General features: G+C 39.9%; 1 protein-coding gene across 2 annotated transcripts in view; it reads left to right on the forward strand.

The window, feature by feature from the left end:
• The first annotated feature begins 950 nt into the window (after window positions 1-950).
• Window positions 951-13,094, forward strand: part of TLK1 (tousled like kinase 1) — a 142,815-nt gene continuing 130,671 nt past the window's right edge. For both annotated transcript variants that reach the window (XM_004744058.3, XM_045066950.1), the window contains exon 1: window positions 951-1,224. In XM_004744058.3, the coding sequence (XP_004744115.1) occupies window positions 1,086-1,224 (139 nt within the window). In that variant the 5' untranslated portion in view covers window positions 951-1,085. The remainder of the gene's footprint in view (window positions 1,225-13,094) is intronic.

The following is a 13,094-nucleotide window of genomic DNA, read 5'->3' on the forward strand; positions in this document are numbered from 1 at the left end:
AGTTTCTTAGCTCTTTTATTCGGTAATCACTCCCCATTCTGCAGACGGGGAGACGCACGCAGGGTTTTGGGTTTTTTTTTTTTTTTTGCACGGTACAGAGGGGGAAGAAAGAAGCAACTCTTAACTTTTCAGTTCCATTTCGAGAAATGATCACCTCGAACTCCTGAGAACGACAGCCCGGCGAGAGCAAAAGCATTTCTCCCCAGGCTGGGTCTAGGTCGGGAACCAGGCGCGCTTCCGCGGGAGGTGGGGGCGGGGGAGTCAGGTGGCAGCGGAGCGGGAGCCGGAGCCCAAGCGACGCGGCGGGGGCGCGTGCGGGGTGCGCCTCCCTCCGGCCGGCGCGGGGTGCCGGCCCCCGCGCCCGCGAGTCGGCCAGCCCCCGGCTCCCGCGCCGCGCTGCTATCCGCGGGTGCGCCAGGGGCGCCCGGCTCCCGCGTCTCCTCCCTCCCTCGCGCGCTGGCTCCCTCTCCCAAACCCCCCCGCCCCCAACCCCTGGCAGGTCCCTCCCCCATGTGCTCCCGCGGCCGCCGCCGCCGCCGCTACCGGAGGCGCAGGAGCCTCGCGATAGTGTTTGCACAGGCGGCGCGTGACGCCGCCGCCGCCTGTAACTGATGCAGAGGTTACCCCGCCGCCTCAGCCGCCACCCACCGCCCGCCGCCGCCACCCAGGCGACGCCGGGGGCCGACGCACTGCAGAGGTGCCGGCAGGTTCCGCTCGCGGAAGTCTCCTCAGCCGGCGCAGCCCGCACTCCGCCCGTACTCCGCCCGCACTCCGCCCGCACTCCGGCGGGCGCCCCCTCGACGCCTCCGCCGCCGCGCTCCTTCCCTCCGCCTCTTCCCCGGCGCACCCGCCTGCTCCCTCGCTTCTCCCCCTTTTCCTCCTCCCCGTCCCCTCTCCTCCCCTCACCTCTTCCCTCCCTACCTCCCCCTTCTCGATTTCCTCTCCCATCCCCTTGACTCTCCCCTCCCAGCCCTCGCTCCCTCGCTCGCCCTCAGCGCGGCCCCCGCCATGACGGAGGCGGGTGCCGGTGCCGTTGCCGCCGCTGCCGTCGCAGGGGGGGAGTCGGGTTCCCAGAAAGTAGCTTGATGAGTGTCCAAAGTAGCAGTGGAAGTTTGGAGGGGCCGCCATCTTGGTCCCAGCTCTCCACGTCTCCAACCCCGGGCTCGGCGGCGGCGGCCAGGTCCCTGCTGAATCACACGCCGCCATCCGGGAGGCCCAGGGAAGGTAAGCGCCGTCGCGCCCGCGCCCGCTCGCGGGCCTCCTCTCCCGCGCCGTAGCCCCCGCGCCCCCCGGGTCTCTTCCCTCGACCCCAGGGTGGGGGATGGTGGCGGGGTGGACGCGAGGCCGCCGGCTCCGGGGAGGTGGTGCGCTGGCTGTGGGTGGTGGTTCGCGGGTGGCGGCGGCGACGGACGAGGGGGTGCGCGCTGGAGGGGACGGGGCGAGGCGCGCAGACTCGTATGGGATTCCTAAGAGCCAATACTGCTAGGGTGGGAAGCCTCCCCCCCCCGCGGACGCCAGCCCCTTTCTGCTCCATTTGCCAGTACACTCAGTACTCTTAACCTCCTGGCCTCCGGTCTCTGGTGGGTTTTCCCTCTGGTTGAAGCATTCATCCTTGAGCCCCCTCCCCTTCCCTCGCGCACTCCTCCCATAGAGGCGGTCCCCGCTCTGCGAGCTTTGCAGCCCGGGACCTGGAGGATGCCCTCGCTAGCAGGGTCCCTGCCCTTTCGGGAGAGTCGCTTAAATTATCAAAGCCGGCTTTGATCCGCTGCCTGGCCCTTTAGAGCAATTTGAACGACAGACTGACTCGTGGGCAGGCTTTTAAAACCACCCCCTCCAGATGGCTGCAACTTTCTCTCCTTCGCCATCACCTCCTGCGTGTTTGTGCGTTATCTCTTTTCTGCAAGTAGACTACTGTTCTCTGACAGGGTCGTGGGTTTTGTGGGAAATACCGGCGTAAAGGTTAATGCAAACACGCACCAGATCGGTTACAATTGTTTTCTAAGTTTTCTGGTTTCTTGCATGCAAGTGTGCTGCCACCAGATGTAGCAGTTACACAGCTAGTAAGACGCAGGAGTGCTTTTTGACTAAAATTTCAACTTACTGTATTTAACTTTAAGTATACGACATAAAATGAAATTTGGGAGAACGCGCATTTATGACGGAAGAATAAATATGCATGGAATAGCGTTTAACGCTCTTTTGTCTGGGAAAACGTTTAGCGGTATTCATCAGCAATTGGTAAATGGGTTGTTCACTCCCAGTTGTGTCTCACAAGGAGACTGTAGCCACATTTTCAAAAAACGTCTGGAAGTCCAAGAGTGATGAATCCTTCAAAGAAACCAGGAGCTTTGATTTATGTAGGAAATGGTGGGGTTAATTTATTTTTAAAATATCTCTCAATATTTACTACCCAGCCTTGACAATTGTAAATCAAGTGTTTTGTGCTCTGAATCTGGTGGTTCAGGCATAGCATTCTTTGTCATTTTGTTCCTGTGAGCATGTGTGAAAGTGACAATAGGCTCAAAGATTGGCATGAATTTGCTCCAGAAAATTCATGGAAAGGTTTGATTTATGGCATCCATTAAACATGCTGAATACACCGACAGACATTTTCCCCCTTTTACATCTCACCCTCAACGCTGAGTTCTGATTATTAGAAGATAAAAGTTTATTTATTGACTAATTCAAATTTAGTGCATCTGGCGATTTTTCTTTTTGCACTTGAAAATTTGTAAATGAATGTTTCAAAATCTATTTTGTACATAGAGCAGTTGGTGCTTTTAGTGTGCTTCTATTTTTGTAGTTTCATTAAGATGCTTAATGATAGTGTTATCAGGGGTAGTGTAATGAGTGGTGGTAAATGATGGTCTTGGAAAAGCCCGTCTTTTTTTAAAGGCTTTATCTTTATTTTTCATTCTTTCGTTTCTCAGATGTTTATTGAGCCATTTCTGTGACCCAGGGACTGTACTAGATACTGAGGACATAGTGTTGAATTGTTCATCTGTAACATTAACTATCACCATTAGTAATTTAGGGCTGCAAAGTCTAGATTGTGAGTTTTTGAGGTTACTTCTACTGTAAAGAAAAACAAACCTTCTGTAAGACAAACCATAAGAAACTCTTTTTTTTTAAATTTATTTATTTATTTATTTGACAGAGAGAGAGATCACAAGTAGACAGAGAGGCAGGCAGAGAGAGAGAGAGAGAGAGAGGGAAGCAGGCTCCCTGCTGAGCAGAGAGCCCGATGCGGGACTCGATCCCAGGACCCTGAGATCATGACCTGAGCCGAAGGCAGTGGCTTAACCCACTGAGTCACCCAGGTGCCCCAACCATAAGAAACTCTTAATCTCACAAAACAAACTGAGGGTTGAGGGTGGGGTGGGTAGGGAGAGGGTGGTTGGGTTATGGACATTGGGGAAGGTATATGCTATGGTGAGTGATGTGAAGTGTGTAAGCCTTAGGATTCACAGACCTGTATCCCTGGGGCTACTAATACGTTATATGTTAATAAAAATTAAAAAAAAAAAAACTACTCTACTATTCTTCAGTTTTCCTGATGATTGAAAATTCTTAGGGGTTAGAATAAATTAGCTTGGACTTCCAAATAGAATTCTTTCTAGAAGTTTGGATTATAGTAGACTTTTATGTAAAGTAAATTAGTGAATCTTTTGTTACTGAAGTAAGACATGCTTTTGTGATTGTGGTATTTCACCAAGTACCTCTGTGGCCACAGTAATATATTTTTGGCCAACTAGTATGTAAGTTAAAACTGTTAATTTTCTCTAGGGTTATATATATTTATCTTGAAGATACAGTCTCATATATCATTCATGCTAACAGGAATTGCATGTATGAAACCTTAGACATAATGATGGAGACATTTTCTATTAAGTGAGATCCCAGTTTTCATTTTAACAAGTGTTTAGCATCTTTTGTAGATATACATATTACTATTACATAAATAGATGGAAGTTGAAAGAGCATTGGACTTACAGTGACTGTTAATAGTAATAGTTAATATTAGTGGAATGTGATTATATGTATCAAGGTGGGAACAAACTTTCTGAAAAATTGAAGCAATTTAATGTAATATATAATAGAAAAACTTAAAAGGCACATATATGTATGTGTACATGTATTTTAAAGTTGTGTGATAAACTGCTTTTAAGCAAACTTAACTTTGAAAATGGGCTATTTTGGGGGCACCTGGGTGCCTCAGTGGGTTAAACCTCTGCGTTCGGCTCAAGTCATGATATCAGGGTCCTGGGATGGAGCCCCGCATCCCATCGGATCCCATTGCATCGCATTGGGCTCTCTGCTCAGCGGGGAGCCTGCTTCCCCCTCTCTGCCTGCCTCTCAATCTACTTGTGATCTCTGTCAAATAAATAAAAATCTTAAAAAAAAGAAAATGGGCTATTTTTGAAGATGTATCATATACCTGTAAAAATTAAGTATTTTGAAGTTTTTGATGTATTTGAAACCAAAAATCTAATATTATAATCTGATTATTTTCATTGCTGCATATTTTGGCTTTCGTCCTTTCTCACCCTATTCCCATTCTCATCTTAATATAGTTTTACTTGATTACGAATAAAATACACTTTTAAATATTAAAAGACTTAGGAATTTGTTGGAATTTAGGAATATCTGTGATACAGTGTAGACAACTTCTTTTCCTGAGTCCTGAAGCTTTTCCTTTATCAGTCTTGCAGTTCCCTAAGACTGCTCAGCAGTATAGCTCTAAGTTTCATGTTGGATCTTTTAAACCTGTGATCTCTATCCCATTTTAGCTTTAAAAATCCTGTAAGGAGATTTGGGAAGTTAAGAAATTAAATAAATTTTCAAATAGAGGTCAGTTTTGCTTTACTGAGACCTAGGAACCCAGTATCATATTGGCTAGATGAGCAGATGGTTTTTTTTTTTTTTTTTGGCCTATCAGTACATGGGTACTTTTGAATTAGTTATTGCTAAGAATCAAATGATTATACAGAAGATTTGCATTTTCTTTTCTGTTTCATCTTACCAGATCTGAATAATTTGCTTACTTTTGTGTAAACAGTGAAAGTAGTTTGGTTAAAAAGATAATGTCACAGAATAATTAAACTGTTGCTATGTTTTCATGTTTACAGACTGCATCCTTTGGATGATTGAGTGATACCTGTAGGGAGTTGTTTAAAGTAAAGGTATACCAGATGACCTTTTAGTTTCTTGAAGTCACTCGTTGGAGGAGGACAGGGTTTTATGTTTAAGGATTTTAGCTTATGAATAGATCCATGGTTGATGCCTCCTTTATAGGAACACTTTTATGCATCAGAGGAGAGAGAAAGGAGGGAATCCTAGAATATAGTTAGCTGTCTGGGAATCTACCCCTGGGTAACACGTTTTTTGGACTCAGGAACACTTTATTCTCTTAAAAATTACAGAGAACTCTACAGAGATTTTATATGGTTATGTCTATTTATATTTACTGTTCTAGAAATAACTTCAAAGTTATTAACATACCAAAAGATAATAAACTGATAACTTTTATCAAATTTTTAAATGAATAAAAATTCTAAAACAAAAACTTTAGTGAGACTAGTAGCATTTAATATTTTTGTAGCACTTTAATTTCTGACTTATTAGACAGCTGGAGTTGGCTTCTGCTTTTAGTCTCTTGTGATTTATTTTGACTGAGATATTGTGAAGAGACTCCAGCTTCACATAGATATGTAGTTAGAAAACTTGATGTATTTTGATAGTTCTTTTAGAAATTGTACGTATACTCTAATACTACACCAAAATTTGACAAGTGGCAGGTTTTTAAAAAAAAAAAAAAATGTTACTTACGGTATGGGAGTACATTGTATTTCAGAATTGTCTCCAAGACCCAGAAGAGATCTGTGGACCATACATTTATAGCCTAAGGTGAGACCACTGAAAGGAAGCATGACAGCTGTCTCCAGGTGTTTCAAAAGCATAAATAGCAGAGACAGTAGATCCATTCTGCTGTTATAGAATGTAGACCATCAGTGATGGTGAAAGAAAGGCACAAATGTAATTCAGTATAGTTTGTTGACCAGAATGTAACAAGTGTATAGCAGCTAGACTTGTCCAGCAGCGGGAAAAACTGCTTTTATTGAGCGATTCCGGAAACCAACATATGTTAACTAACAAAATTTAAATTAAAAAACAAAAGTATAAAGTGATAAGAATTTAAAGCATCTACAGGGACATTTTCGGGTGGGGCAGAGATTCTTATTTTGGATGCTCTTGGATTAGGTGACTTCAGGTCCCATCCCCTTTGAAAATGTAAACATTCTGTGGGTTTTTTTGGAAAATAGCTGAATACTGTAGTTAAATTATACATATATATATATGAATGATTCTGAATATTCTCTTCAGTCACTAGTATGAAACTACTGTTGGCTTTATTTTGCATTTTTTATTGTGCTTTTTCTCTTAGTATTTTCTGGAATCAACATGTCAGTCTTCCTGAAGTCTTGCTAAATTCCCTGTGAAATATAACAAGCTTTGAAGACATTTTAGGGAATCAGATGCTGCTTGTGATACAGTTTAGTAGAGTTTGTAATATATTTGGGCACAGAATTTTAGGATACTGCAGGGGCTGATTTTCAGTTTTGAAAGAGAAACTATCACCATGTATAGTCTTTTATTTGTGATTGTTTATGCAATTTCAGGAGGACTCTGCTTAATCTTTTGTAATGGTTTTAAAGCTAGAGAGTCTGCAAAAGAGGACACATGAAGGAAAAGTGTCTACTTTGATTACTTTTGACCTTAAAACTATATCTGAGATATAACCAGGACATAAACTAAAATGAAGAGTTTTAGTTCTCATCTTATTCAGAGAATTATGTATGTAATATTTATCATTACCTAGAACAATTCATATTTTAATTTTATAAGGAACATAATCTCTTCTGTGAATTGGGATTGAAAGGTTTTAGGGAAGTTAAGCATAAATTCCCATCTTTGTTGAGGTCAACGTTAAGTATAGTGGCACACAGCTTGAGACTTCATGTACTTGTTGCATTTGGATTTAGAGCTCTTTTTCTCTAGAAGAGCCATAGGAATAAGTCATTTAGTTTCACAAAATTCTTCATGCTTATTAATAATTTTCAAAAGTCTTAGAATAATTTAGAAGAATAGTGTTATGAAGTAGGAGAAGCCTTACAGTACAGATGAGAAAGTACATTGATCATAATTGGAATTCACATGTAGTCCCTGCTTTGCCATTAACTAGCTGTGTAACCTTGGGCAAGTTGCTTATCTCTCTGCTTCAGTTTCTTAAAATGAGAATTGTAGAGCTGAAAGGAACCTTGGAAGCAATTGAGTCCAAACCTCTCATTTTACAGATGAGGAAACTTAGATAATTTGCCCAGGCTTTTACTATGAGAGACTTGGGACGAAAATTCAGTTTTTTGACTCTCAACTTAGTGCTTTTTTCTTTATACTTTGTGGCTTCTTTTCATCTATAAAATGAGAGGTTTTGAATTCATGGCTCTCAGAGGTCTTTAACAGCTCAAAAATAATATTTTTTGACATTTGACCTAATATAACGCACTGGAGGAAAATTTGGGAACTTTTATTTATTGGTGAAATAAATGTTTCCTGAAGAAGCAATGTGACTTTTTCAAGGTTATGTTTTGGTTTAAGAGAAGATAGCCTTCATTATGAAAAAAAAAGTTTTTTTTAAAGATTTTATTTATTTATTTGACAGCAGGAGAGAGACAGCAAGAGCAGGGGGAGTAGGAGAGGGAGAAGCAGGCTTCCTGCTGAGCAGGGAGTCCAATGCAGGGCTCCATCCCAGGACCCTGGCATCATGACCTGAGCCAAAGGCAGACACCTAACGACTGAGCCCACCCAGGCGCCCCATGAAATAAAATTTTAATTTTATTTATGACGTGGTAAATAGTGTGCTGAGTGATCTTGTTGTTGTTGGTTTTTTGTTGTTGTTTTTTTAGAATGATCTACATTCTATAACACTGTAATGAATATATTAAGAACTGTGTTAATTACATAAATGACAGTGTGGTATGCTGAAAAAAGTAACTAGGTTTCTGGAGTGTTCCCCCCGCCCCCAATGCCTCCGCCCCCATTAGGTGCTCTGTTTCTTAGTGTTTTACAGGATTGTCATGATTTAGTAGCAGGTCCATCATGCAACCTTTTATATTACAGTTTTTATGTTGCCTAGTAATGGAAAAGTCTTTAATTCATAGACTATTTTTTGTTTATTTCTCTATTCTTGGTGCATACTAGGATGTCCTTTCTAGGGGCACCTGGGTGGCTCAGTGGGTTAAGCCTCTGCCTTCAGCTCAGATCATGGTCCCAGTGTGCTGGGATCGAGCCCCACATTGGACTCTGCTCAGCTGGGAGCCTGCTTCTCTCTCTCTCTCTGACTACTTGTGATCTCTGTCAAATAAATAAATAAAATATTAAAAGAAAAAAAAAAGGAAGTAAAAAGTTTTGTTGAAGGACTACTATATTTGCTTAAAAATGGAGTGATTACATATCTTAATGTGCTCATATTTTCAGACCCAGGAGGATTCTTATGTTATTTGTTTATTCTTAAGCAGATTATATTTTAGAGCATGATATGCACTGCAGCAACAATGACAACTGCAATTTATTGTTTGAATATATATATTCATTTAATTCTTATAACTCTGTGAGGTATGTGCAATTTTTATTCTCATTTTACAGATGAGGAAACAAGCACAGAGAAGTGAAGAAACTTGCCCATAATCACAGTATTGAATGTTAGGGCTGAGATTTGAACAAAGTCTGCTTTTTAACCACAAGGATACATTGCCTGAGATAGAGAAATTTGGTTTTGGTTAATTTCTCAGTTATTTTTCCTTCATAAATTTTAATTTATTAGTCTTTTAGGTTCATTCACTTTATCTGTAAAGTTTTGTTAATTTTTTTTGCATGAGTTTTATGCATGTATGAAGATAAGATTAAAAAACAACACATAATTATAAGTCCCAAATCAAACAAACCAATTTAGAAAGTTGTACCAGCTGTGCACATCTTAGATTTCATTTTTTCAGATTGTTTAGTTCTTTCATGGGAAATGTTAGTGGTACACTAATTAAAAACCTTATTTTTATGTTTAATAATCTAAATTAGAATGCCATTTATCTTCCTCTTTTGGCCTCATAAGCCCACCACAGCCATAACAAATAAACGTTAGCATTTGAACAAAGAATATTCCACTGTCAGGACAAGAGTTACTATTTAGTTGTGGAGGCTATATAACCTTGTGCATAAGGCTCTGAACAAAATTGAAGTGGTTTAGTGGCAGATCTTTCTTATTTGACATGGGCAGGGGAAAGAGGCTTGAAGCTCAGTATGGCACATCTTTAAGAAGGATTTTTAAAGCACTTAGTTTTAATTACTTTATTGCATACAAAACAAATCTCTTGGTAAGATATATTATTTAGTAAATCTAATGAGAGACAGAATTTGAATAGGTTAATAGGAATTCAAAACATGGTGTGGAAAGATACAAAGCTGATCCAGGGAGTAGGTTATGAAGTGTAAATCTTCTCATGTGGCTTCATTATTAGGTCTGAAATGTTGGGAATATCAAGAAGACAAGTTATACCAATTTTTAAGCAAAAATGCTTATATTCTACAAAGATGCATTACAAAGCCAAATGTGAGTGACTTTTGGGGATGACTTAGAATATTTGTTTCTTTTCATTTAAAGGGATTATTAAGAATTGGTTATACTCATGAATGTGTGCCTTTCTTGGAAACTAATTTAGCTGGAGATAATGACAAACTTTTCCTAGATTTAGATTTTTAAGTGTTACTGTTAATAGTATCTGCTAGTATTGTTGAATGTGATACATTGTGTGATTTCATGATTCCACACTTGACACTAGGTATGTTCTTCCTATCTGATGATAATGGAGAAGGTCATTGGGATTTGTTTGAAGCCAGTCAGATTCATTCTGTCTCATGAGATCTGAGGCATGTTCCAATTTTTTTTCCTTTTTGGTAAATAGTGTGTTTGCTTCTTTAAAAATACAGTTTTTCCTTTTTCTGGGCATAAGTTTTTAAAAAATATTGTTGTTATTATATGGTTTTGTCAACTTTGTTGCTTTTTTTACTTACATGTCTCATTTATGCATATACTTGTTAATGTTCTAGGTACTTTATAAATAGTAACTCATTTACTTCCAACAGTCATGTGAAATAAGCACCGTTATATCCCTATTTTACAAATGAGGAAATTGAGGCCCAGAGAAGTTAAGTAACTTACTGAAGAACACATAGAGACTATGTAGCAGAGCCAGGATTCAGACTAGGCTCCTAAGTGCATGCTCTTAGCAGTTATACTGCTTCTCAACGGGTATTCCTTTGAATAGATGTAATATAATTTACTCAGTTAAACATTATGTAGGTAACATATTAGTCATGGTTCTCTTGCTTACCTCTGATAAAAACTTAACACATGCTTTGATAAGTTAAAAAAGGAATTTATTGGGGCGCCTGGGTGGCTCAGTGGGTTAAGCCGCTGCCTTCGGCTCAGGTCATGATCTCAGGGTCCTGGGATCGAGTCCCACATCGGGCTCTCTGCTCAGCAGGGAGCCTGCTTCCTCCTCTCTCTCTGCCTGCCTCTCTGCCTACTTGTGATCTCTCTCTGTCAAATAAATAAATAAAATCTTTAAAAAAAAAAAAGGAATTTATTAGGTTACATAACTGGGAATTGTATGTGTGGTGGTTGGAATGGCTTTGAAAATAGTTTTGAGCCAAGATCTCAAATAATGTCATTGAGCCTCTGTTTCCATTTCTGGGTTCTGCTATTTATTTATTTATTTGTTTGTTTATTTGACAGACAGAGATCACAAGTAGGCAGAGAGAGAGGGGAAGGGAAGCAGGCTCCCCGCTGAGCAGAGAGCCCAATTCGGAGCTCCATCCCAGGACCTTGGGATCATGACCTGAGCCAAAGGCAGAGGCTCCAACCCACTGAGCCACCCAGGCACCCCGTGAAATGCATTGCTTTTTAGCATGCAACCACAATGGAAAAACAGCCTCTTTCCTGATGTCCATATGTCAGTTAGTTCTGGGTTGATGACGATGTATTCTAATTGTCAGTGTCTTAACCAATCCCTGAGACCTGGGAGATTAAGTACTGGGAGGTTGTTAGTCAGTATGGTTCTGGTTAGGGTGAGTTGGGGAACCCACAGAAAATCATGATTGACAATCTCCTTAAGATCATGCAGATTAAGTTGAGTGACAGTTTTCCTGAGAAAGGGATTATGATGAACAAATACAACTATTGTAGGTAGTTATTTAGGTTATTTCTTTTTCTTTTTAATTTAAATTTTATTTTTTGACTATTATAGATAATGATATAATGAATATCTTTGAGTAAGAGCTTTTTTTTATTTTTTAAAAGACCGTTCTCAATGAAATTGTCAGGGTAAAAAGCATGACAATTTCAGGACTTGCCATGAATGTTACCAAATTATTATTTGAAGAATTGTATTCAGCTCATGTATCAAAAATACATGAGATGAGCTTGGATTTTTGAATCAGGTAGGGTTCAACTCATCCTAGAAAGTACTGGACTTCAATATTATTAACACAGTGTCTTGCACTTAACTGAGAGGTTACAAACCTGACACTGAACATGTATCTAATGGAATTTATTAAGTGTGTCCTGCAAAACTCTTGGCTCTTACTTCTCTTTCTTCCTAGTGTCCTACTTCTTTGGCCTAGTTGACAACATTATAGGTAGTTTTTGGATATTGATACCATATGTTAAAAGCATTATGATTTAGAAAGGTTGTGTAGTGTAATATTTATAAGCATGCATTTGTAGGCCTGGATTTCATTTGGATTTACTACATTTACTAACCTCTCATTGTTTCACCTGTAGATTTTCTTTTCTTTTCTTCCTTCCTTCCTTTCTTTTTTTATATAGTGGTTCTATTAATTTTAAAATTTTATTTATTTATTTGAGGTGGTGGTGAGGGAGAGGGGGAGAGAGAACCTTAAGTAGGCTTTCCGCCCAACAGAAGGCAGGACTCAGGGCTCAGTCTCCTCCCTGAGGTCATGACCCGAGCTGAAACTTTGAGGGTCAGAGGCTTAACCAACAAAGCCACCCAGGTGCCTCAGGCACCTGTAGATTTTCTTGGTTGTAGGATGAGATAGTAGTAGCAACTACTTCACAAGGTTGTGAAAGTTAAATGAGAAATTCATGGTATATTAACCAGTCATTATATGTTAAATATTACTATTATATATAAATAAAATGCTTTCAAATTTAAATTTTTTCTTTGCTTAAATGGTAAGAATAAAAAAGTACTATCTGGATAAAGGTCTCTTATGGCTGGAGTACACTTGTTTTTCACGGATTGTCTCCCTGGACTGTTGAATTCTAATAGAGTTGTGTCTGACAGAGGCAGATTTCAGAGGATGTATAAAATTGCTACTTTCATTATTTTAGTTCTTGTAATTCTTTGTGGCTTGAGAGTTGATCAGATTTATGAGATATGTTTACAACATTTAAGCAAGCACCAAGCACTAGATATGGATTAGCAGTGTTTATGCTTTATTTTGCTTTTCATACTGCTTTTGATATGCAGAAATACACTTAAAGCATGCATTGAAACTTGTAAAAGTGGCATGTGTTGTGTTTTTGTGTGTGCTTATTTGTATCAAGGAGATTGCTTTATGTGCACTAGGTGCATAATAATGTGTGTTTATTAGTGGGTGTGTAAGCAGTGTAGTATAAGGGTTAGGATTATGGTTTTACTATAGATCTGGGTTTATATCCTTTGTCACTTCTGAGCTGTTTGACTTTGGTTAAGTTACTTGCTGTTACTATTTGTGTATGTGTGTTCATGCATTGGTGAATTTTTTCTTTTGAGAAGAAAGGCAGGAATAAAAGTTAAAAAAATTCATTTCAGGAGTCATTGAAAAGTAATGTTTAGGTTGTATTTCCTCATACGTATATGTTCTCATCTTACAGTTTTCATAATTATATTTTAACTTAATGTATACTAACTCATTTAGTTGGTATGTATACCAGAATTTAATGATAATTGTGATCTCATTTCTTTTCACTGTATAAT

The sequence above is a fragment of the Mustela putorius genome, unplaced genomic scaffold (assembly GCF_011764305.1).
Source record: "Mustela putorius furo isolate JIRA1106 unplaced genomic scaffold, ASM1176430v1.1 tig00003869_pilon_pilon_pilon, whole genome shotgun sequence".
Lineage (NCBI taxonomy): Eukaryota > Metazoa > Chordata > Mammalia > Carnivora > Mustelidae > Mustela > Mustela putorius.